General features: G+C 40.5%; 1 protein-coding gene across 3 annotated transcripts; it reads left to right on the top strand.

Annotated features, from left to right (window-relative positions):
- Positions 1-786: 786 nt before the first annotated feature.
- Positions 787-18,892, top strand: LOC123510987 (proline-rich protein 36-like). Of its 3 annotated transcripts, none has more exons than XM_045266565.1 (12): positions 787-1,391; positions 2,685-2,948; positions 3,389-3,532; positions 4,023-4,156; positions 4,887-5,114; positions 5,851-5,950; positions 6,178-6,505; positions 6,671-6,682; positions 6,939-7,102; positions 7,321-7,574; positions 9,546-9,748; positions 9,860-18,892. In XM_045266565.1, the coding sequence occupies exons 2-12, from the start codon at positions 2,701-2,703 to the stop codon at positions 13,418-13,420; spliced, it is 5,376 nt and encodes a 1,791-aa protein (XP_045122500.1). In that variant the 5' UTR covers positions 787-1,391; positions 2,685-2,700; the 3' UTR covers positions 13,421-18,892. The 3 variants fall into 3 exon arrangements, with proteins under 3 accessions (XP_045122500.1, XP_045122502.1, XP_045122501.1); XM_045266566.1 differs by lacking the exon at positions 787-1,391 and adding an exon at positions 1,398-1,994; XM_045266567.1 differs by lacking the exon at positions 6,671-6,682 and having other exon boundaries at positions 788-1,391.
- Positions 18,893-24,775: the final 5,883 nt, after the last annotated feature.

The raw sequence follows: 24,775 nt of genomic DNA, 5'->3' as shown, positions 1-24,775 counted from the left end.
TATAGATTGAGAGCGTGCGAGTGGGTGTGGGTGTGGATGCGCGTGAGGGTGTTTCCAGGGTGGGTCTCTTCCAGGTGATGGCGCTCAAGGGAAAGGTGTGTTGCACCCAAGAAAATCATATACATTAACCAAAGCATGACCAATATAACTAAAAATTACTAAGTTGATTTTTTTTTTTTTTTCATGGTGCAAATGCTTAAATGGTGCATAACTGAGCAGTATGGATTTAAGTAAGAAAATGGAACATGCATATTATTAGAACGCACTAGTTTTAATCATATAAGAGTAGATTGGTAATAATACAGACATATTCATTAAAGTACTTACATCTATACATTTATCAAGCAAAAGGCAAATGAAAATTACAATATTCATAGTGTACGGGAATGTTGTCTGCAGTATTTTAGTAGACTTTAGTTTGATGATGTAGAATTTTGTTCCCAATTCAATGTATATTTAATATGGCCTGAGCTTGTTACATCGATTCCTTTGAATATTGCAGCATGGCATGTGTATAGCCATGTACTGTGATTGTGTTACTAGGGGGCACAGGTGGATTAATCAGTAAGACAGGTGAATTCCCGATATTAGCTCTTCGTAATAACCTTTTAATTCCTCAGAACCTGCGCGTCAGTCGCTGAGGATGAATTTTAGGAGTAAGAATGAAAGGAAGAGTTCAGCAAGGGTCAGGTATTCATAGAGACTATCTTAATTTAAAACCTGCTAGTGACATAGACTATTGATTGGTTCCCGTTTTCTTCCAGGGCTGGGCGAGGGGCGGGGCGCGGCACTCACCTCGCCACCTCCCACCCCGCCCTGCTCACCATCCAGATCTAAACCCTATTTTCCCCTCTCTCTCAAACTCACTCACACTTTCACCAGCACCAAGCCACTCAGAATATCCATGGATATAACCGAAGCCACGAAAGCACACGGAGGTTGTTGGTTTTGAGAGTTTAACGGCCCCAGACAGAGTAATAAAGACGAAGAGTTTTGAGACGGACGAAGGACGGTGGAGGGCGGGAGGGCGGCGGCCACGGGGGCAGACGCGTCCTCGTACCATAACAAACATGGCGATCCTCCACAGGGAAAGTTGACCGCAAATATGACCCAGTTCGGCGGCATTACTTCCTGTAGGCACCTTAAATCCTGAGAGACCGGTGCCAGGGTGATAGTGGAGTAAAGCACACGCGAGAAAACAGACGAAGATGAAGTCGCCAGCGGGAGGGCAAATTCATCTCCTCTGACGGACTTCCTGTGCGAGTGAGCGACCCAGGACTCATTTTTATTGAGCCACGGTGCTAAGTGGTGGAAATATAACCCGGGAGTGCTTTGGATACGGTGCCGTTGTTTAGCCAGTGGACTAGAACCTCTTGAAATGACGAGGAAGGGTGAGTCTATCTTCTGCTTTCCCTAGATATATGGTTTGCTGGGACTACTCGTTTTCCTACTACTACTTGTGCCTCTTTTCCTTCTTTATTTAAATCAAAGTGAAGACGTGGGAAGACGCGTGGCCCGGTATTCGCGAGGCGTTGGTAATGATGTGCATTTTGAGGGGTAGGAAATGTGGCTCTTTAAGGCAGTGAGGGGTGAGCAGGTATTGATCCGTGGGTGGCAGTGGAGGGGACAAAAGGCCGCTTGTACACATGGCATCCGCTGGCTCCTCTCGTGGATTCCGGGGGCAGGGCGCTCTCTGGCCTCCCTCTGCGCCCTCTCCGTGTGCTTTATGGCATTTTAAGAGGATTTCCTAGTTGACATATATGGAACCAGTGGCTGATTTCACTCTTAGACAGTATAAACATAGTCTTGGCTGATGGCTGTGTCTTGGTGATGTGCTTTTTCTTGTGTTTTGTCTCTTTTTTTTTCTCGCTCTTTTTGTTTATATGGTCTGTAATAAAGTTGTTGAATTGAATTGAAATACGCAAACTTTGTTACTGAAATGGATAGTGAATTATTTTTCATGACTTGGACTGAGTGGATGAAACTTGTATGAGGTGAATTCACTATTATTTTGAGTATAAGTGCATTGCAAATTTTATTTAGAATCATGTGCAGTGTTGAGAGTGTTTGATGTAGGCCATTATTTTGTTTTATACATCCCAAGTAGTGTGGCTAGTCACCACTGTGATTTAAGCTTAAGTATTGAGAATATCCATACCATAGAGATGTGCCCAGTGTAGTTACCCAGTGAAAGTGATCCATACCATGTAAGATTACATATAAGTGTGAAAAGTGCAGATTTTACATGATCATTTTATTTAGAGCCTAAATTTATTCAAAATTAAGTAATCTAATTTTCTGCTTGAAATTATTTCTCATTTAAGCAAGCTATTTAATCATGTATATCTGAAATATAAACAAATAAATAAAAAAAAATAAAAGTCAAAGGAAGATATTCAGTGGTACAGGATGTGAGTTTACAAGGCTACAGTTATAGTAAGTTACAGGAAACCCTCAAGACTATGTTTCATAAAATGTCATTTCTTTTGAAATTATCACCAGAAACTTCCCTGCCGGAGTGTGTCTTTCAATAACAAAGGACGCATTTTTGAGGGGTAATATTTGGATGATTTGTTTTCAGAGAATGAGATTTAGATGAACATGGTGAGATGATTTGACTGAGGGCTTGCTGTAACTGCTCAACTAGTGAGACTTTAACAGTGGTGGTCTGTGGTGGTGTACAGGTGAAAGCGGCAGGTGATGGTGGGCGTGGGACCACGGGACCCTGTGTGGGCCCTTGGGGGGGCCTACACCCCGCCTAAAACCCCCGCCGGCCACAGCTTCCTAGATGTGTTAGGAGAAGAGGCTGGGGGCAGGCCACTAGATGGGGCCACACTCACTGTAGCCCTGGATGTGGTGCAAGCCTGGGCCGTACTCATTACTGTGGGATTCACATTGGTGCTCTTCCTCTTCCTGGCGTTCTGTGTCTGTGCCAGGAAAGATGACGGGTGAGTACGCCTTGTGACGTGTTGTGCTCTTTGTCCTTCTCAAAGTTAAAGGCATAGTATTAGATTATTGTGAGAAGTTTCAAAGTTATATTCCTGTTATACATTTTTATTGTTAGGATTTTTTATTACATGTTTTTTTCTTTTCACTCATTTTTATTGCATTTCATTGTGGCATAGAGAGCTATATATGCATCACACTTAAAATATGTAACAAGTATCACACTTGTTGTGTTATATGCATTAGAAATTACACAGAAAAGTCTTTAAAAATTATAGCATTGTATCAACAGTTGAAGGGGATATATGTATGGGTAGCTTAGGGAAAGGTTACACATGCATCACTCACCCATTTAAACCCAGTGAGGTCACTGCTTTAAACCTTCAAACCAGCTGTGCTCCACATATCACTTCACCCAGAAATTCTGTGTCTTCCTGGGTAGATATGACGATTATGACTTGACACAAGGGATCACCACTGTCAAGGTCTGCCATGATGGAGGGGAGAATGGGCTGGGCAGTTTTCCTCGTCTCAATGGATCCAACATTCTCAAGGGGAGTGATGAAGGATCCCAAGCTTCCAGCAGGTAGGAAGTAATTGCCATGTCTTCTTAATTCAGACATACAACCTACATAAAATATTATTTAAATTGATTCATGTATATATATATATATATATTTTTTAATCACCTGTACCGTTCTCTTATGTTCTCTCTAAACTAGAACATTAACCAGATACTTATTTGGTAATAGTTGATTTTTAAAAATTTTAAGTCACAGTTTGTTGAAAATAGAAATTAATGCAAGTCAGGCCTTTGGATCTGTTGAGAAACTTTTTTCCTCAGAAAATCACTTCATCCTTTCTTCTTCTTTATTACAATACACACACACACACACACACACACACACACACATATATATATATATAATGTGAACCAACTTTTCTTAAGGTTATTTTAAAGATATCATTGTGTGTAACATTGCTTTAGCTTCACCTGTCTTCTGTTAGAGTCCATTTTGATAGGTATATTTTAGAGACAGTTAATAACCTCACCCTTCCCTCAACTTGTTGAACAGATGCACTCTAAAGAGGGAGCTACCAGCCATTCCCCTCAGTGCACAGCCAGACCCGGCAGGACCTGAGTGTAACGTGGAGCGCACCCAGTCCCAGCATTCTTCAGATCTGTATGCTGCCGTGGGAGACGTAGATGGTGAGTACAGGACTATGGGAGGAGGCTAAAAAGACATAGAAGTGGTGGAGAATGTGGAGAGAATGTAGTAGTGAATGTTAATGCATATAGTGTGTTCAAAGCTTGGAAAGGATGTGTGTTATAAGTATAAAGTCTAAGATGCTGTGGAGTGATGGTGTTACATGGATGTGGAGAAGAGAGAGACTTGAATAGAGATGGTAGTAAGGGCAGGTCTAGACAGGAGATGCAGAGTGTTGGGATATGGATAAGAAGAATGTGTGATTACCATTGTAGTCTGTGGGATGTGGGTACTGGTGTCATACAGTCCAATTAGTATAGGTGCATTGGAGGAAGTATGAATGTGTATGTGGTATTTAATAAGAAAAATATACTTTAGAATGCTGGAGATTTGATTATTTAACAGTGTTTGTGTGAAATAGTTTTTGTTATTTCATATATGCTCAGTTTTATTTATTTTCTTTTTCTTCTTCTTCTTCTTCTTCTTCTTCTTCTTCTTCTTCTTTTCTTCTTCTTCTTCTTCTTCTTCTTCTTCATTATTATTATTATTATTATTATTATTATTATTATTATTATTATTATTATTATTATTATTATTATTATTATTATTATTATTATTGGCCATTGTTTTGAATTCAGGATGTCTGTCTCCAGGTAAAGTAAAATATCTAATATCATTGTTACTGAGGCTGACCCAGGAAGGACTGAGAGTAATTACTGTGATGGTCACCAGGTGGTGCTGGTCTAGGAAAGGTCATTGGAGGGGTCCAGGTGCTCCCAGCTGGTGCCATTGGGCCTGATGGTCGGGCTGCCATCATCAGGGATCCCACCCTCACCTCTCCCACTGAGCCTACACCCCCCCCTCCTCACCCAGACGCTGTTAGTGGTGAGGGGGCAGCAGGTCATCCCTATGCCAAAGTAAAGAAGAATCACCCATACGCTCATGTCAAACTACCAAAGAGTGAGTGTGAAGTCTTTGTGTTGCTCCTCCATCCCCCCCTCCCCTCACCCCTTCCAGAGAAAGTGCTACTTCTACACCTCTCCTCTGAGACTATCCCCTTTAGTGTTGTTTAGCTGTGGTGCTCCGGCTCCCTGAGTGAGCCATCCCAGCCGGGCCTCACTCAGGTTACTTCTAATGGGGACTAGCCTATCTTACTCCCACTGCACAGGTTGAAAAGTGTTACAGGATTATTATATGTATGTTTCAAGGAAAATAATGTATTTTTTCATCATAAAGTGAAGTAATTCATATACATCTTGCCTCTAATGTAGGCTTTATTATTATTGAATAAGTCTTAGTGTGTCATTTAAGAGATTTATGAGCAGTATTCTAGAATGCGTCTATGATGAGCATCATTATATATACAGATTATAGGTATTTATAATCAATTAATTAGTCCACATTATTGCTCCCATTATGTTTGATATATATATATATATATATATATATATATATATATATATATATATATATATATATATATATATATATATATATATATATATATATATATATATTGACTAATAACCTTAATACTTACTAATGACTTGTTTTCATACAACTGGATAATGACATGCATTATATAATAATTTCCTGTTGTCTTGATGTTTTTTTATTGAACTGTGTGTTATATTTATAACCTCTTAGGATTAAATGCCATGATATAATGACTTCATCTTAACCTTGTGATTTACAGAGGATCATCCATATGCTAAGGTTATCCGCGATGATTCAGAAGATCCAGAAACGGATACTGATAATTATGATGACCCTAAAGCCATTACCAAAGAAAAGAGGTAAGTGATTGCCAAGGATGAGCTGTCCTGGTGGAACTTCTTCACTCAGCACTTTACAGGAAGTGGAGTGAAGACTGAGTGAGGTCTTTTATTTATATTTGTTTATTTATTTGTGTTTTTATGTAGGCCACAGACTTTAATCTACAGAGAGAGATGGAGATATTGAATTAGTTTAATCTGTGGAAGATGATTCAAGGGGTACCAATCTTTGTGTTCTTTCCTCTCAGTCCCGGATGGAGCTCAGAGGGTGGGTATGAACCTGCTCCTCCAGTACCGGAGAAAAGATTTGACCTGGAGGAGGAAAAGACTCAAGGAGCAGCTGCACCTGATCACATGATGAGCTCATCTGTGACCTCAGCCTCCTCAGAGAAGGGACCAGCCTCCCCCAGGTCACCCCACCTCAGTGCTCGGCCAGCAGCGTCTGGAAGCACCCCCTCACCCACCTCTCCTGCTCCCAGCCAATCAGCTTCCACAGAGATCCAGGCTGCCTTGGCCATCTCAGGGAGGACACCAGCCAACGAGGAGATGCCATACATGACACCTCCCCTCCACCATGTAAGTCTTGCTTCCTCTCTCACTTGTTTGTATGTCTTTGTGTTATTAGATACTAGAATTGATTTATCTGCTGGTCCGTATATATGTGCTTGATGTCTCCTGATTTAAATGTTACTAGATTCTTCACACCTCTTCTTATATAGGACTTTTTTTTCACTTTTCAAGCAACCTGAAGAGGTGAGCTCTGTCAAATCACTATATTTCCTCACTTGGTAGGATAGTTTGTAAGCATTTTGATAATAATCAGAGTACCATTAAGTCACTGTTTAGATGTAGACTCATCAGAAATTATCATATTTTGTGATTATTGCCTTAAAATATATGTATCTATTTTTACTTTCTCCATAAACTTTTTTGATGTTTACAGTCTATCCATTGCATAATGAAATATCAATATCTCTATGGCTTATTTTCTACTTTTGTACAATATCAGGCTGGTATAGAGATCTCATCCCAGCAAAACTTCAGTGGAGACTCTCAGGATTCACGTGGCTATACAAGCATCAGCGTGCGGGAGCCTCTGGCAGCCATCAAGGCGCAAACACAAGCTGCCAACGCCAATCAAACAACAGGGGGCCAGCCAGGAGAGGGAGAAGGGTACTGTACTCGTGTTTAATTGATGGATAGATAGATTGTTGGTAATATTCATAAAGGATTACTTGATATATGGAAGTGTGGTATAAGTATGAATTTGAATGTTTGTTACTACTGCTTATTTATTCAATTACAATAACAATAGCAATAAGTAATATTACTAGGACTTCTACAAGTGCAACCAATAGCATCATCACTGACTGCAATTATAATTCCCACAGGTACTACATGACTGTCTCAGATGATTCTGCTGATGAGATGTATGCCTGCATCTATGAGGGCAACAGAGGGGTGGGTAGTGAAACGTATGCCCAGATTGAACCCAGGTCAACGCCTCCCCCACCTCCACCTCCAATGCCAAGTCCACCTCATGCTCCATCAACCCCTTCACCACTTTCAACTCGAGGTGAATCCCAGCCTCCTCCTGCACCTCCAAGTGTTGACAGTCTGCGCCATGTTGTGCACTCCAGACAAGGTGGGCTGCTGCTTATAATGCTTTAAATTTCTTCTTTCCTCATAGAATTACCACTGATGCTTTTTTTTATTTATTTTACTTTTTGTTTATTTATTTATTTTTTTATTGTTCTTTGTTGTTAAGTTCCTCCAAAGAAAGGTCTGAGAATGGTGAAAGAAAGTCAGTGAAGTGCATCCTCAAAGTGTGTGAAGTCCAAGTGAAGAGTAGCACAGTCATCCCCCATGTCTCTTTCTTTGCATATCCTGGATGGTGCAGATTCCCATAGCTGATGTACAGTGAATATGGAGGTAAAAAAAGATAGTGTGTAGGAGTTTCATTGCTGCTGGTGCTACTGCTGTTACTGCTACTGTTATTGCTGGTGCTATTGCTGCTATTGCTGTGTGGGGCTAGTCTTATCTGTGAGCCTGGTGGCTAATATGCTTCATACCAGCATCTCTTACAAACTACTGTGTGGCATGTTGGAGAAGAAATCAGAACTTGCATTACTCTTGCTCCATATGAACAATCTACATGGCAAAGAAAAAAAAATTAAAATTTTGTCTGAAAATACATTGGAAAAGAAAAGGAAGGTTATTTATAGCATACAATGCAGGCTTCACATTTGTATTGCTTTATTGCTATTCTTTTATAAGAAAGTTGCTGTTAATAGCTATGTGTACCAGTTCTTATGAGTCATATTTTGTATATAGGTGAAATCTTCATTAAAGACTATAGATATCAGGATTACATCTTCCCCAACAAAATCATTGGCTCACATCACACATGTCTTTCACTTGCACTGGGAAAGTAAAGATATATGAATGTATGAAGTATTCAGGCATTAGGAAAAAAATTTATTGATTATTCTTTATTGTTAGTTTTTGCACTATTAAGTTTTTTACTTTTGGTTTTCTTTGTATACAAACTTGTACATATGGTGAAGAATTACACATTACATAAAAAGTAAGAATTGTTTCATAGAGCGAACAGCTTTGGTTACATTACACAAAGAATTCAGAAGAAAAATGGTATATATCTCGCTTCTTCAGAGTTAGCAATATTTCACGATTACTGAAGTCAAGTGAAGGGAAGCAATATGAATAGGAAAGGAAACATTTTGAAACACCACGTAAATTTATCTTTAGTTTTGTGCTTTGAGACACAATACTATGTCAAAACAAGAGTGTTATGACATGAAGTAAGCCTAGGTGAATATTAATACTTTCTTAATATTTTGTGAAATGTGAAAGTGTATTGAGTGGTAACAATGGTAGGAACCTATTTAGGTTTTCAGAAGTCCTAGAGAGGTAGTTTGTTATTTTAGTTCCATATATTGTACTTAAATTCTAGAAGTATGAAAGTGCTTGAGAAAGTAATATAAATGCTTTTAAGATATTTTCCCTTTAATCTTGAGTTAGATATTGTGTAATCATTTGGTTAGATGGAAAGAATTTTTTTTTCATATGTGAGCATTGCTTATGTAAATGTGTGTTGTGTATTTTGGAGTGCAAGCATTCTGTTCTTCCTCTCGGCTTTAAGAGTGCAATATCCTTTGCCAGACAAGGAGAATATGAACTGGGTGTGCTGAAATAGTTTTTCAAGAACATTTGGCTTAAGTTGATGTGCTCCCCTCCTAGTTGTGATATTAAGGAGTTTGTGTTGTTATAATGCAACATCCTTGGACACCCAAGGATGAGAAAAGTGCCTTTTATTTATTGTGTTGTACAGCTAAGTAAACAATCACTAGATATATTGTAGAACCAATATTTACATGAAAATAATGCAATATGAACACTATAATATATATGTGAATGTGTTTTATATGTATTTGTACCTCCTAGACAAGGATAGATGAAATTGTACAAATATAATGTTCATGGTAAGTTTATAGAAACCTCAGATGAAGTATTAAGAAAAAAATGCTATGGCTGTAACTTTGAAAAATAACAAAATCCTTGAAGAATATAATCTTAGCCCCAATCCTTCCAACAGCTTCATCAAGTAGCGCTGCCAGCACAGTGATGGGAAGTCCTGGAGCTGAGAAGAGAGGCACTCGCTCACCTTTGCCACCACTGCCCCAGGGAGACACCAGCATGTACTCCGGGCACTCACCACAACCTCCACACTCTCCACCACGCACTGTTGCCCCGGCGGAGAGACCCACACAGAGGGCACTGGAGGAAATGTATGCCAAGGTATGAGGGAGACAAGATTGGTTTACATGAGTGGTTGCTTTGAAGATATGAAGAAGTTCATGGCAACAGATTGACAAGGTATTATTTCACTGATACATGTTATATTTGCAGGTGATGAAGAAGCAACGTCCTGGTCATGCACGCGGAGATAGCTGTGGTGGTGTTGGTGGTGGGGAGAGTGATGCAGGTAGTGTTTCCTCCTCTCGCAGAGGGTCAGTAGATGTTGGAGGAGCCTCTCGCTGGGGTACTCATGCATCTTCCCCCCCAACCACTCCTCGCCAGTCAGTCGATCTTGGATCTATGACTCGCAGTCTTGTTGAGACCCGTAATCATGAAGTTGTCTCTTCCATCAGTCGGGCAAAGTCTTATGAAAAAACTGGAGTCTGGAGCACTCCTACTCAGCATGCCCAGCCTAACCCTAACTATGAGACTATACCCCAGATACCACCCACTAACTTTTACTCTGGCTCAGATCCAGGCTATGAGACTGTCAAAAATGCTGAGCCAGCCTATGCCAGTGTAGAAAGACCAGAGGAAAATTATCCTGGCTATGAGACAGTAAAGCCTACCTCAGACATAGAATCTGAACCTGGATACGAGACGCTCAAGCACCGGGAATATGAACCCGGCTATGAGACGGTCACTGGAGAGACTAAGCAGGCCCCTTCTGAACCTGGATATGAAACAGTTGCTCACGAGAAGATCCAAGAGGATTATGAACCAGGTTATGAGACTGTCACACATCCCAGGCCAGAACCTGGCTATGAGATGGTGAAAGGAAAGCCTGGAAGTGCATTTGGAGATCCAGGATATGAGGAACTGAAGGGAGCAGCCCATCACCCACGAACTATCTCAGAAAATGATCCAAACTATGAACAGCTCAAATTCACCAGCCGGCGGTCAAGTGAAGGTGAGTCAGAGCCTGGCTATGAGGTGGTGAAGAAGGCAGAGGAGACAGAGAGCACCTATGAACTAATGCGAGATTATGATACCCAGCACTTCCCTCCTTATGAGAAGGTAGCACAGCCTGATGTGGTTCCACTGCAGCAGGCAGCTGCTCCTGTTTATGCTACTGTTCAGAAAGGCATTGATAAGAAGCCCAAGAGCCCTGAAGAGCCTGTGACCAGTCAACCTTCAGCTGTCCTTGAAAGTAATAGTGACAGTTTTCCCCCAGCAGGAACAGAGGCTCTGATGAGGATAGGATCTAAAGAAGATGAAAAAGATATGATGCTACCCCTTGGTAAGGTGGAAGAACAGCAAGAGCCTTTTGAGAGAAGATCACCAGAAAGTAAGAGTCCTAAAGGATCTCCACCAGGAATGAAGAGCCCTAAGGGCTCACCCACATCATCAGTCAAGAGTCACAAAGGATCTCCTCAAAGCAAAAGTCCTAGAGACTCACCAACCTCAAGGAAAAGTTCCAGAGGATCAATTAAAAGTCCAACAGGATCAATTAAAAGTTCTAAAAGTCCTTCCTCACCAAAACCTTTAGTAAGCTCTTCTCCACCAACCAGAAGCCCTCCACTATCAGCTAAAAGTCCTGAGGGTTCTCCCAAGGAAGTCAGAAGCCCACTGGCCTCATCTCCTCCTGTCAAGAGTCCTATAAGCTCTCCAAAGGAAGTGACAAGTCCAATTTGTTCTCCGAGACAAGGGAAAGGTCCAGTAAGCTTCCAGCCTTTAGCTAAGAGTCCATTCAGCTCCATGGGTGAGAAGGATTCTATGGCAGCCTCTGGAGTGGATGAAAGTTCAGGGGAAGATTCTCCACCTATGATGAGGAGTCCTAGTCCTGATATTGATGTTCCACTTGACAGAAAGAGTCCAGTGCAAAGTTTCAAAAAGGAGAGTCCACCAAGTGAGAGAGCTTCCACAACAGCTTTTGGCTTGGATGAAACTTCAGGCAAAGAAACTCCACCAATGATGAGGAGTCCTAGTCCAGATGATGATGTACCACTTACCAGACAGAGTCCAATCACTCAGAGTCCTGTCAAAGAGAGTCCTCCCATGATGAAGAGTCCAAGCCCTGACATGGATTTGCCTCCTCCACAAAAAAGTCCACCTCCACCTCAAGAAGAGAAGGAATCACCACCCATGATGAAGAGTCCAAGCCCTGACATGGACCTGCCACCTCCCCTCAGAAAGAGTCCCGCTAGCTCTCCCCCGGCACCTAGTGAAGAAGTGCCACCCATGACTCAAAGTCCAGGTCTTGATTTCCCCCCACCAGCCTCAATACCTTCCCCACCTCAGAGTCCAGATAAAGAGACTCCCTCAAATACAAGGAGCCCAAGTCCAGACAGTGAAGCTGCCTCTCCCATCAAGGCTAGTCCCAAGCCACCCAGTCCCCCAGCTCAAATCCCGGCAGTAGCAGCAGCAGTCTCTTCAGACTCTAGCTCCCTGTCTGAAACTGGGTCTCCTTTAGCGGGTTTACCTCCACCTCCTCCATTGTTGACTGATACAGGTGCGGAAGATAAAGACACTGGTGTAACAGAACCTGAACAAATCCAGGAATCCTCTCAGAATGCAGATATTATAACTAACTTTGGTGGCAGTGAAGGACCACAGTTTTCATCACTTACAAGTGAGAATATAGAGGAATCGGCCCCAACAGTGACTGAAGAGGCAGAGACCTTCCCGGTTCAGCCTGAGATGCTGGGATCTGAACGTGAGGGTTCTCCAGTAGCCTTCAGTAGCCTAGGCTCTGAGGACCTTCCAGCTCCTCTTGCCGCAGATGACACACTGAGTCATCCTCAGGAGACTGTGAATCCACTCTATTTACTAGATGAGGTCAATAATGGTGGCCTTGAATATGCACCATACAACATGCAAGATGCTGCACCTCCTCCTCCTCCTCCTTCAGGACCATCAAGCCTATGTAGTGAGCTTCCTCCACCCCCACCAATGGTTATGGACATGGATGATGCAGATGCAGTCTTTACCAATGACCTGCCTCCACCACTCCCTGAGTCCTCCCCATTCATGCCCCGTACCAGCACCCTTTGTGATGACACCCCACCACCCCCACTAGTCCCCCCTTCTGATGTGGAAGGGTTGGATGAGATGCTGAATCTAGCAAACATGGGCTCCTCCTCTTCTGGCAGTACTGCTGGCCAGCCTGGCAGCCTCCATGGAAACTCTGAAAAAGACTCAGATTCACCACAAGAGCCCAGTGTCTTGCTGATGGAAGGAAGTGTTGCAGGGGAAGAACTACCCCCTCCTCCCCCTCTTCCAGAGCCTCCAGAACCCTTAGAGACCAAGGCAGAGAAAGACTCTGATTCTGAAATGGACAACTCTATATCTTCAGGGTATGAGGGTGGCTTCACTGCTGGTGGCATTACTGTCACTGTTAACCCAATGTCTGATGTAGAGGAGACTTCAGAGTCCCCAGTGAGTAGCCTTCCTCCTCCACCCCCTCCTCCAGCTTCTAGTGAGACCCCACATGTAGCACCTCCTTCCCCAGTTGTTGCTGCAGCTGCAGGAGCTAACAGTGCTGGCAGCCAGAGCAGCAGCAGTGGGTCAGGGAGCCAGGACACAGGTAGTGGCAGTGTGGAAAGTGTGGTGACTGTAGAGTGCGTGCCACCCCCAGACATTCCTGGTCCGGCTGTTCAGCAGGCTTCGGATACCTCATCCAGCCCAGAAAACCACAACCTGGAGCAGCATGAACAGATTACACCTGTCTGAGGCCTCGCCGATACAGCAGCAACAGCAGGTGATGGTAGTGGACCGGGCACAGTTTTGTAGGTACAGTTGCTCAGGACACTCTAGCACTCACACTTCCTACTAGAATGGGTCAGCTCACTTGTCATCCACCAAAGGAGGCCAATATCTACTGTAGTTGGGTAGTTGATAACCCAAGTGTTAGTCACATTTTCACGTATTGCAATCTTGTGGACCATCTGAAGTTAGGCAACGCTACTATTAGTGGAATACTCTGGTAGCTGTTGGCTGTGAAATATTGATATTATATTAGTTCCCTTCTAGCTAGGAAAGAATTCCTCAGTAGATTAAGTAATATTAATGGTGTCATTGATGTGGGTTTGTCATTGGTGGCACTTTCCTTGCCATTCTCTCTGGCAGTACCCTTTAGTTTTATCTACATCTTACATCTCTGCCAGCAAGCTGCTGCAGGTTTATACGAAAGTAATTTTTATGATTATTTTTCTTAATTACATCAAACATTTGTCTAGTGAGTGGGAAGCTGGGTTTGGTATTCAGATTTTTACCCTGTAACAGATTGTATGTTTGTATAAGTAGAGGAAATGAGGCAGCAAAGCACTTGTTTCCTACAAATAGGTATGGCTGAGTGTAGCATTAGCAAGGACAACCGTCGTGTCTCACAGGACTGTGGCAGTTCCGCCAGCTACCTCGAGTCTGGTGGGCAAATGAATCCCCATCAAAAGTTCTGAGTGTCTGTCACCAAAGTTCCTGTTTTTTGCAAAAAGAAGCAGGCGAAAGCTTTATGGTCTTTACTGTGTGTTCATTACATGTAAAGTGGAAAGTTGTATTTACTATGGTGTATGGTTGTAGCCAATCAGGAGTCACTTCATTTGACTGCCTTCTGATTCAAGTTATCCTCATCAGAATATCTGGCAGTAGTTCATATTCTAGGTCAGCATGTATAGTTCATTTAACATTTCTTTATAGGTGTACAAATGGTAACAGTGGCATTTCAATCAGTAGAGAAGTGTCTGCAGAGCATCATGCAGTCAGATAGTTATAAAAGCTCAATTGCACCTCACAGTTGTTATAATATTACCTCTCAGTGGTGTTGCAAGACTCATTAAGATTACAGTCTCACAGAGGCAGATTCTTGTTTTAGCTGCACATGCAAGTAGCCTCTCACCATTTACTTCTCTTGTTCAAGCACTGAGAGTGGGTGTGAACAGATGTGTGGCAGATGTGAGACCCCTTTGCCTTGTAAAACTTATCCAAATTTTATATATATATTTTGGCCCAATGGTTTTGTACCAATCTGCATTTATCCATTAACTTCAGTTTTTAGGAATTTTAGCATGATTGAGTATTGATAGCGATGAGGTTTATGAATGAGGTGAAGTGAATATCTTGTACTGTTATCTTGAAAGTGAGCTCTATGTCCTGTTTTGGCATAGATCAAATCTGAAACATATTTTGTCTTACATCAATTTATAGAAGTCAGCAATCATACCCTTTGTGTACTGACAAACTATTTATTTATCAATCTTGTAATGAATGCAAGGGATTATCTCAGCCATGGTTTATAGATGTATTTTGTAAGGGATACAGTGAAACCTTTTACCACAGTATGTGGTGTTCAGAGCTGGCCACTGAACTTAAATACTGATGTAGAGGAAGTATTTTGCTATATATAATCAAATACTGGTACTGTTAAAGTGTAACAAATACCTTTGGCCCTGAAGCAGGTCTCTCTCTCTCTCTCTCTCTCTCTCTCTCTCTCTCTCTCTCTCTCTCTCTCTCTCTCTCTCTCTCTCTCTCTCTCTCTCTCTCTCTCTCTCTCTCTCTCAAGAATTATTCTTTAAATATATGTTTTGTAGGACATCCTGTACACTACTATTGCATTTAATGAGTTGGTGGAATAATGATCTCCTTGAATAACATCAAACCACACTATTTAACACTGCCAGATCACTGAATGACTTACTTAGCTTCACAATTGACTTGTGTAATGCAAGCTCTGAACCTGCTGAGCTGAGCAATGAATGTACCAGTGACAACGAAAGGTGATTGCCCTTGAAGGTTTCACTGTTGATGTAGCTTTAGTGTGTGTGTGTGTGTGTGTGCCAAAACTTCAGTGTTGTGACATATTATGGAATTGGTGTCCAGCAGTTCTAGGGTATTACAGTCCTCTTACATGAATATTGCCAATTTTGTATCTATGAAGTTAGGCTTTGCAAAATTTTTTGCGTCCAAATTCAGGCAGTGAATAAGGCGGGCTGAGGTTTGTCTTGTAAAGTTGATACCCTGTTTTCTCTTATTCTTCTATGAATTATCTTTTTCCTATAACGGAATTTTTCACTTTGTGTGAGTAACACAAATTCTTAGAGTACCTGAACATTTATTTTCCTTCTTTGTTAGTAAATGTTGTGTTTTTCATTATTTAGTCACCAGAATCGGGTTTACATAGTTGTCTCCACGTTGGGTTCGAGGGGTCGGCCGTTTATTGAATGATGTGAATCTTCTCTCGTACGTTTTGTGAGCTTTACACAAGGTAACATAAATGCAAGCTTAAGTGGTCGTGAAGGCTGAGCTGCTTCCGTGTCTAATTCTGTCACTTTTTTTTTTTTTTTTCCCACACTTTTCTCTATATCTCTCTATTTATCTATCTAACTTTTTCTTCCCTGCTAGTGTTTACCTTAGTACTTGAGTCAGAAGCTTCAGACACACACACACTTACATGATGCACAAGGTTATTAGACATGGCATAGACTTATGTACTTAGTTTTAATTTTCTATTTATTTAACACTTCATCCCCTATGATTTTTACTGCTGGTGCTAATGAATGCTGACTATCGTAGGAGGTCTTGTAAATAGCTTGAGATCTGTACGTTTTTTTTTTCTTTTTATTTGATCACCGTTTTCCATTGTTGAGGCTTCCTTCTGTCTTGATATTACTGAAATGATTGCAATATATTCTTATCTATGTGCATAAACTTTGTATAGGATGATTATTTTACTGTTACAGCCTTTTTTTTTTTTTTTTTTTTTTTTTTTTCCCCATCCATACACACACACACACACACACATATATGTGCATGTGTGTGTGTGTATGTATGTATGTATTCATATTTATATATATTTATGTATATCCAGAGATCACTACATTTTATCCTTCCTTCACATGTACTTAATATATTGCACCTGTAACTATGTAGCATCCTCAAATAATCATTAATATATTTGTTTACATTGCTTACTTCATCTTATCTTAAAGTATCAGAATTCTATGAGTATGAGCCAAGTGCTTGACACCTTGGTGACCCCATGGCTGCCTCTTGACCCTCCACTGCACAGAGAACATTCACAATAGTTATGTTCATTGTAGGCAGGAGAGTCTGCTCATGCTGCTGCCCAATACCTTGGTATTTTATTTTACCTAGACTCTCTCTCTCTCTCTCTCTCTCTCTCTCTCTCTCTCTCTCTCTCTCTCTCTCTCTCTCTCTCTCTCTCTCTCTCTCTCTCTCTCTCTCTCTCTCCCCTGAAAGCAATAACTATTCAATTGCATATATAGTTGTGAAACTCTGTCTATGATAGTGAATGCAGTTACCCACTATGTATGTCCAGGTAAAATGTTAACGATTGGTTTGGTTGCCTCAGCATTGAAGCATCTGATACTAGTCTGTTTCCTAGGTCACTGATGGTGCAGAGCCTTGTGCATTTCTTGTTTACTCTCTATTCTTTGCTGTTATAGTTATGTTACATTTTTGTTTTTATTATTGTGTTTGCTGTGTCTTTTCCTTATATATCTATCTATATATAGTATATATAATTTTTTCCCCTTGTTATGTTACAGTTGGTCAGTGTTAAATACTACATGGTTTTGTGTCTTGCTGTTGAACTGGCTGTAGAGGTTTTAACAGTCTCATAATGCATTTCTTGTGTGTACCAAAAAATCACTATAAGGTCTATTATCAAAGAATTGTGTTAGTTCCATTACGTTAGTCATGGTAAGTCAATGGAGGAACAGTATTACGAAAGTTTTGCCACATAGGTCAACAGTTTTCTATACATAGCAATAAGATGAGTTATGTACTCTTGAGTATTGAAGTGGCTAGCTTTGATATATTGTCCCTTTCTCTTTATTAGCTTTCAACAATAGGCATTAGGAATATATTCAAGCCTCTTCCTCTTAGAGATTAAGTGTTCTGTGTTCATGGTGACTATTTTGGTACCTAGTGAATTCCTTTAATTAAGCCTGTGACACTTAACATTTACATCAAGTGCAAGTCACTTTGTTATTGCCAAGCACAATGGAGGCTGTCGGGGCAGAGCAACGACAATTGTTTCTTGCTAATATAATGTGAGGGGATAGCAATATCTTTGAAAAAAAAAAAAGTGATAATGGTGAAGTATTTTGAAACCTGTAAAAGTATTTGTATCTGTATGAAATTGTTACTAATTCAGACATTATCACAGATATTAGGAAACAATATTGTTTATTGTTTTGTTTTATGACTTCACACCATAGATTATTATTTCCATGGTTACTGCTTGAGTGATTTGAAGGATGGTGCTCACATTTTGATAAGGAGTTAAGCTAGAATATGATATTCCCATATTTGCATTCCTGAAGATCTCATGTTGCACTTGTTATGTTGTTCATCATTTTTGTTTTATTTTCAAGTGTACAGTTTTATATTCTTTTGGAACAGATTATAATGAGCTTTGTTGAGAAGTATCCATAAAAGTTCTGTGACCATTCAGTATAATAGTGTCAGGTTGAATCCCAGATGTAAATTAAGGTATTTTTATATTTATTTGGTAATTATTATTATTATTTTTTCTATACTCATAGACTAAGCAATAACAATCTGAATTGCACTCTCAGGCCAGCAATTAAATCTTTTTTTCTTCAAGCTGCAAGTCATCTGTCACAAATATTTGACTTACATTTCCATGAGTTTTACTAGGAAATTGTAATATATATTATGTGTAATATTATGTAGTGTCCAGTGTTAATTTATGCCCTGTTTGATTGCTATGGTCTGAAGTGACATTATGTTGGAGACAACAGTAATATATTTAGTGTGCGTTATTCATTCCGTAGTGTATTTATAAACTTGGAGGAGCAAGTTTTATATCCCAACCATGTCTTTTTTTTTTTTTTTTTTTTATTATTATTATTATTATTATTGTATCCCGTTAAAGAATAATTGGTATGTTTGGTTGCCTTCCTAGAGTAGTCACCAAACACCCCTGTGGTCCCCAGGCAAACAGGTGGTGTACCATGAGTCGTAGAACCAGTTCATCAGGATGCTCTTGACCATCATTCACAGCTCAGCTTTATGTGTCTGTTCAGCCATAGTTGTAGGCGGTGGTGGGTGCGGCCCTGGCCCAACCTTGAGCAAGGTGGATTGGGCCGCTCACCACCAGCCACTCAGTTTTTATGGTCTGTGAGGTACTTACACAGTAAACAAGGATTACATAGATCATAACATGTGTAATGATTATCCTTATGAAAACAACATGCCTGATATGTTTATATAGCCTCTAGTTCATCTACTTTCCTTTCTTTATTTTCAAGCAGAAGTTATAGGCCCATCTTCCTTTCATAATTTCAACAAGCTTCCACCTTGTTTTCTCTGAACTCTAATTTCATCCTCCTACTTCAATTTCTTCCCTTCAGTTTTGCTGATCTTAATTCCAATCTCATTTCTTTTGAACTCAAACTGGTCTATTAACTCAACCTCTATTGTAGCTTCATTATCCTCATTGTAAAACTGTCCTCAGTCCCTAGTCTCTCTCTCTCTCTCTCTCTCTCTCTCTCTCTCTCTCTCTCTCTCTCTCAGTTTCTGAATGTAATCACAAGGATGGTAGATATTTAATATCAACCTGCTGTGAGCAAGTAGTAATTTTTTTCTGCCCAAGCTAACATTAGTAGCAATATTGTATCATTATTATTTATCAATACATTGGTAAAACATAGATTAGCATGGACAGCAGTAAACGCAGAAGTAGTAACACGCACAATAATACTAATAATAATGCTGTTACAATTTTTATTGTTACTACATATTAGTACTACTGATAACCTCTCTCACACACTTCCATTCCTCATTCCTTCCTTGTACTACAACATTTTATTAATTTCATTATGGAAAAGTACATAGAAATGTATGTAAATCCAAGAATTTGAGATAAATATGGATGAGAAAGACATGGGAAGGAGAACACACTTAACTTACACAAACAACCATGCATTCCGAGAGTGAGGGATGGGGAGAGAATATTTACCTGAGGCTTAACATCTCTGTACTGCCAAAATAGTTCAATAGTTCGTCTGTTTCTGTTCTTGTTATGCATGTTTAATACCAGATATCAGATTTCTAGATACTACAGACACCAGCACTTTACTCCTTGCAAATTTGGGCCATATAATTTCTCAGTAGCAACACCTAGTACCCTCACACCAGGTGAAGTCTTCAGTTTTCCTTTGATTGGTTCTACCACCTCAAAAACTAAGCCTTTGGGCTCCACCCACTTGACCTTCCCCTCCTTGTCCAAACCATCTCCCTCCCGTGATTAAAACATCACCACATAGTCATCTCCCTCTTCACTACCCTCCTCTGTGTGTGTGTGTGTGTGTGTGTTAGGTTATCTGTCTGGATCCAGATGGTAGATTTCCCCATTGATGACAAAAGAGCGCTGGCTTCACAAGCCAGAGAACCGGGGTTCGATTCCCCGGCCGGGTGGAGATATTTGGGTGTGTCTCCTTTCACGTGTAGCCCCTGTTCACCTAGCAATGAGTAGGTATGGGATGTAAATCGAGAAGTGACCTTGTTGTCCCGGTGTGTGGTGTGTGCCTGGTCTCAGGCCTATCCGAAGATCGGAAATAATGAGCTCTGAGCTCATTCCATAGGGTAACGTCTGGCTGTCTCGTCAGAGACTGCAGCAGATCAAACAGTGAAACACACACACACACACGAGAGGGCCGGGTTCGAATCCCGGTGTGGCGAGGCAAATGGGCAAGCTTCTTAATGTGTAGCTCCTGTTCACCTAGCAGTAAATAGGTACGGGATGTAACTCGAGGGGTTGTGGCCTCGCTTTCCCGGTGTGTGGAGTGTGTTGTGGTCTCAGTCCTACCCGAAGATCACTCTATGAGCCCTGAGCTCGCTCCGTAATGGGGAAGACTGGCTGGGTGACCAGCAGACGACCGAGGTGAATTACACACACACACACACACACACACACACACACACACACACACACACACACATCACAATCTGCACCATGAAAGACAAAGACACACACACACACACACACACACACACACACACGCCCGGTAGCTCAGTGGTTAGAGCGCTGGCTTCACAAGCCAGAGGACCGGGGTTCGATTCCCCAGCCAGGTGGAGACATTTGGGTGTGTCTCCTTTCACGTGTAGCCCCTGTTCACCTAGCAGTGAGTAGGTACAGGATGTAAATCGAGGAATTGTGACCTTGTTGTCCCGGTGTGTGGTGTGTGCCTGGTCTCAGGCCTATCCGAAGATCAGAAATAATGAACTCTGAGCTCGTTCTGTAGGGTAACGTCTGGCTGTCTCGTCAGAGACTGCAGCAGATCAAACAGTGAAACACACACACACACACACACACACACACACACACACACATATATATATATATATATATATATATATATATATATATATATATATATATATATATATATATATATATATACAGTAAGTCTCCGCACTTGGCGAATTAATTAGTCTGGCGAAACTACCGCCAAATGCGAATTTCACCTACATTTGTCTCCTGACCCCTTCTGCCCTTGGTGTAGGACTACCCCTCAGGCCATGGAACATTTCCTGCTTCAATGCCCACGCATCCACTCTCAACATACTGCACTAAGCTCACGGCTCTCCGCCCTGGCCATCATAACACTGGATATGCCCATCCTCCTGGCGGCCTCAAGCGTCCACCCTCTAAATCACCATACTTCACTCAACTCAAGCATAGAAGACACGTAAACACAATGAACTATATCATTAGAAACCCTTAAAGGATATTTGTAACTCAAAATAAATTAACTGAGACGAGTATAAATAATATTGTACGTCGACAACCTGGGACCGGCAGAGTATTTGGGCGGGAGCCGGGGATGACGTCAACATAGCTGCTAGTGACGTCACATTTTAGCCTGCTTCCCTTCACTGAGCTTCTTTAACACACAAATCCAGCAATTGTGGATATATTTCAATAAGTAAAGATTAAGACTATGGCACCACTTTATGACCTGCCTGACTTGTAATAAGTGAGAAATGAGACAGATAATGGCTGAGAGAGAACGGAAGCGGGTCAGAGGGTTAGTCTGTTGACTTATTGGAGTATTGTGGTTATTCATTATCTGCAGGTGTTTTTTCACTGATATGTTGTTCTGGAGGTTACCAACGTTAGGTTATGACATGTCAGAACCGTGAAGTGATGAGTTACACCAGTATATTACTTAATTAGCACTGTTTGGCGGTGGCTGTCCAAGCTATCAGCAGGCACCCACACACTGCTGTCCGGTTTGTGTCCTCTAGGGTGTATAAATAGTTAACCTCTGATCGCTGAGAGGCTGCAGACGCACATGTTCTCTTAATTACTATCACTATAATCAGAATCTTCGTCTTCACCTCTCTCACTGTCCCTCTCACCACCTGTGCTTTGTCCTGCCAGCCTACTAGTGCTGCCCAGTCAATGGGAGCGATGGCGGCGGCGGCGGCTTGATCACTGGCTACTTAGCATGGGACGTGTTTGGCAAAAGACTAATTTGCCAGAATCAATACGAATACAATAATGTCTTTACACCAGCAAATATATATATATATATATATATATATATATATATATATATATATATATATATATATATATATATATATATATATATGCATGTATGTACTGTAGGTAGGTATGGTGAGAAGGGGGTGTACTGTACTATTATTGGGGAAAAAAAATGTGTTAATTTATATGAAAAATAGTAGTAATACAACAAACTATATAGGTGAAGCTTTTTTTTTTTTTTTTACAATGATTTATGAAAAAAGTAAGGTCCACAAATTAGAACTTTTTTCTTTTTTTCTTCTACTTCTTTTTCCATAAAGAGATTATCCGAACAAGGCATGACGGTGCTACGAACACCATCTGCAATGACACTCCTAAAGGAAATATCATTCGAAGGTACTAGTAATTATTCTTAACCTCCTGCCTTATGTACTACATGTCTACTTATATATCACTTATTATTCGTAATAAACTTCATCCATCAATTATCAGCTGTAAAAAGAAAAAAAAAAAAAAAAAAGCTAATTTCAATCGACCGTAAAGCAAAAACTAAAATAAATAAAAAAATAAAAAGCTAATTTCAGTCAATTACAAAAATAAAGATTGAATTGGCACACTACAACATTACTAGGGAATTGAGTGTTTAAAGGTTATATAAATAGGAGATACTCTGAACAGTTGATCGGTACATCACCGTTCGTTATGCCCCCGTTGTGTAAAAATATATTAGTACATTCATGGTGACATGGGAAGGTTCTGGTTGATTATTGTTCTCCCCCAGTATCATGGTAAATACATTATTTTTACTATTAAGAATGATACCATTAGCATCAGCATGTTTTGGCAATTATAAGACACTAGCTATATCATTAGTGCGAAAAATAACATTTAAGTTCGAAAAAATCGAAAATCTTGTCTGGTGCGGTCGTCCCTCATATCAACAATGTTCTACTGTTTAAGTCTGTCATCTTAGAATGTTTCATTTTTTTCCTTTGACTTGATTGGAAAAAAAAAATTATCATTGACAGGGCAGACTACTATGCGTGTTGTTTGTTACACTCGGCCCGTGTTCGATTTACCCCAATCTTACCCTACATACAGACATTGTATATGTATATACATACATATGTCCCTGAGATGCATAAGTAAATTAATAAGACCCTTTACAGTTTACAGTTGCCCTTATTTATAGAGAACTGCAAAGACAAATCCTGCACAAAAGAATTACATATATATGATTTGATTTGATTTGATAAGTTTATTGTTGAAAAAAAAAAAAGTACAACAAAGGAGATGGGAGATAGACTACATGCGAAAGAGGTACTGTAAAGAGAATTATATATATATATATATATATATATATATATATATATATATATATATATATATATATATATATATATATATATATATATATATTTGATTGATACATTTATTGTTGAATTAATAAAAGATTACAACAAAAGAGGAGGATGGGCCTTGCCACCCACCCCCTGGGCAAAGACTTCAGGTTAAAGTATCACAAAAATAACTCTGGACAATATACACAACAAGAATACAAGTATTTCAATAAATAATTACACATATTGCACACCTTATTGCCTAAGACATCCTATAGTCTGGGAGCAAACTGAGGATATTCCCTGAGTATATCCCTGAGGGTGGCAGAGTCTAGGAGATGGTCAATGAGGCTGTACAAGTCATGCTGACCTTGTGGCCTAAATTTAGCAATGAGAGGACATTCCATGATATAGTGACGTAAAGTGTGTCCCCTTGGTGTAGCACACAGCACACAGCACACACCAGGAGAAGCACTGACTTCCCAAAAGTATTTGTAGCCTAATCTGAGCCTCATTGCCACCCTGTCATGTGATGCAGTGTGTCTCCCGTAGGTGTAAGCACAGCTATGGGAGACACGTGCATAGTGAAGACTAGTGCTACTGCCCCTATGGCAACAAAGCTCCCATTGATCACTAATGCTACTATGTACAAAGTCCTTAATGCTACTCTTAACATAACCCAGAGTGTACTCAGTGCCAGGGTCCACTGTGTCATCTTGTAGGGCACACTGAGCAAGGTGGTCTGCTTTTTCATTTAACGAGATACCCACATGAGAGGGTATCCAGATGAAATGGACCGTGGCACCAGCACCTTCTAGGGCGTGGATGAGATCAAGACACTTAACTAGATCACAGTCCATGGGGGAGGTGGATTGAAGGGCGTACAATGACTGTCCATAAAGAAATTTACATTCTTATGGAGAGGCGCCACAATGTGGAGCGCCTCCAGTACAGCATACAGCTGCTCTAATGGAAGACATGGGTGCAGGCCCGCAGGGAGCCGCCTGGAAACCTCAGTGTCAGTGTAGAGACTGGCAGAGATGTATGAACAGCCCACATCCAGACCTGCTGCCATTGACTGACCCATTATATATATATATATATATATATATATATATATATATATATATATATATATATATATATATATATATATATATATATATATATATATATATATATATATATATATATATATATATATATATA

Source organism: Portunus trituberculatus, chromosome 30 (genome assembly GCF_017591435.1).
Source record: "Portunus trituberculatus isolate SZX2019 chromosome 30, ASM1759143v1, whole genome shotgun sequence".
In the NCBI taxonomy this organism is placed as follows: Eukaryota; Metazoa; Arthropoda; class Malacostraca; order Decapoda; family Portunidae; genus Portunus; species Portunus trituberculatus.
This window is presented reverse-complemented; position numbering and strand designations above follow the sequence as displayed.

Coding starts and splice junctions, on each gene's coding strand:
- LOC123510987 (XM_045266565.1), top strand. CDS start 2,701: ATGGTGGGCGTGGGACCACGGGACCCTGTGTGGGCCCTTGGGGGGGCC. Junction 3,533..4,022: donor GGATCCCAAGCTTCCAGCAG/GTAGGAAGTAAT, acceptor CTTGTTGAACAG/ATGCACTCTAAAGAGGGAGC. Junction 4,157..4,886: donor TGCCGTGGGAGACGTAGATG/GTGAGTACAGGA, acceptor GATGGTCACCAG/GTGGTGCTGGTCTAGGAAAG.